Raw genomic sequence first — 1,333 nt, forward strand, 5'->3', positions numbered from 1 at the left:
TTGCACCCATGTTAAGCATCACCAAAGGGCACCTGCCTTCCTTTTGGTCACTTTGTTTTAACCTTAAAGCATCAAACAAGCAAGTTATTTTTTACAAAAACAACAGCAAATGCTTTTCAGTAATTGCTTCTCATGCTTACCCACAATAGAAGAGCACAACGCAGGCGTAAGCCAAGACACCCTGGACTCTTATTGAGCTTGTTACGACTCTGATGAGCTGTTTGGAAAATAAACATTAAACAGTTAAAGCACATTTCATACAAATTAATAATTAATAGGGGAAAAAAACTGTGTTTTTCATATCTGAGCAGGTTTGTGACAAAAATGGGAAGGGTTCTACTGAAAACACTACTCTGTATTCCTCTTGGTATTGCTAAGTATTCAAAATTTTGTATTTGAATACACTAGCATCTGTTCATGTATGACTTTGCAGTGCGGTTGTATCTGCCAGCATGACAATCTGTTAATATATTAACAACTGGTATCAAGTTCAGTGTTATGACTTCACTGAAGAATTGTAAGAGAAACAATGGCTGGACGTGGATGCCAGTTGTTGACACACGTCTGAGGGAAAAATGAATTTCATAAAAGACAGTGATAAAACAGAAGTGTAATGTTTCGTTTTGAAAAGAAAGCTAGAATATTGAATTGTTTGATGGACTCAGTTATATAAATTGTGAAATTTCTCCATGCAGAATCTGTACAAAAGGAAATTTTAGGTTTGCTTTCAATTTGTAGCAGCTAATGTCACAATTCAGAAAAGCATTTAAAGGTGGTGTTTAAGACTCTCCAAACTCAGGACAGCATTTAAGCACTTGCTTAAATTTAGAAATATATGTAAGTTCTAGCTGGAATGCATATGTTTTCCCATTTCAAGGACAAAGCAAATAACTGTTGCGAGCATAGTAACTTCTGCTCCTGGATAAAAACTCTATTAAACATAAGTCAATATTTTGTTCCAGCTAGTGGGGCAACACCGTAATAAAAATCCCACTATTTCACATTACTATTATGAAAATCTGCTGGCAGAATTGGTGCTCCTTCCCAATGTCATTGGCTAGGGACAGAATTTACACATAAACCAGTATAAATGATCAGAAACTGGTTTAAACCTATAACAGAACAGAAGTTCAGTGCACTTAAACTGCTTTCAAAATGGCCAAAACTGTTTTAAGATAAATCTGGTTGGATGAAGTACCAGACTGAACTGATTTAGGTCAAAGCAGTTTATGGAGCTTCTGTCCTAGACCCCCCCTCCAGGTGTGGCCCAGGTTTCCCACTCAAGGCTAAGGCAGGGGGTGGGGTAAATCCCCGCCCTGGCCCACATGGGACT

The 1,333-nt window shown here is 37.7% G+C and overlaps 1 protein-coding gene across 1 annotated transcript in view; it reads right to left on the bottom strand.

Moving 5' to 3' along the window:
• The window catches only part of TAPT1 (transmembrane anterior posterior transformation 1), a 74,173-nt gene that overhangs the window by 12,368 nt on the left and 60,472 nt on the right, over nucleotides 1-1,333 (bottom strand). Inside the window, exon 13 of the mRNA XM_019526318.1 lies at nucleotides 141-217. Coding sequence (XP_019381863.1) covers nucleotides 141-217 — 77 coding nt within the window. The remainder of the gene's footprint in view (nucleotides 1-140; nucleotides 218-1,333) is intronic.

The sequence above is a fragment of the Gavialis gangeticus genome, unplaced genomic scaffold (assembly GCF_001723915.1).
Source record: "Gavialis gangeticus isolate Ggan-Ray unplaced genomic scaffold, GavGan_comp1, whole genome shotgun sequence".
NCBI classification, from domain to species: Eukaryota; Metazoa; Chordata; order Crocodylia; family Gavialidae; genus Gavialis; species Gavialis gangeticus.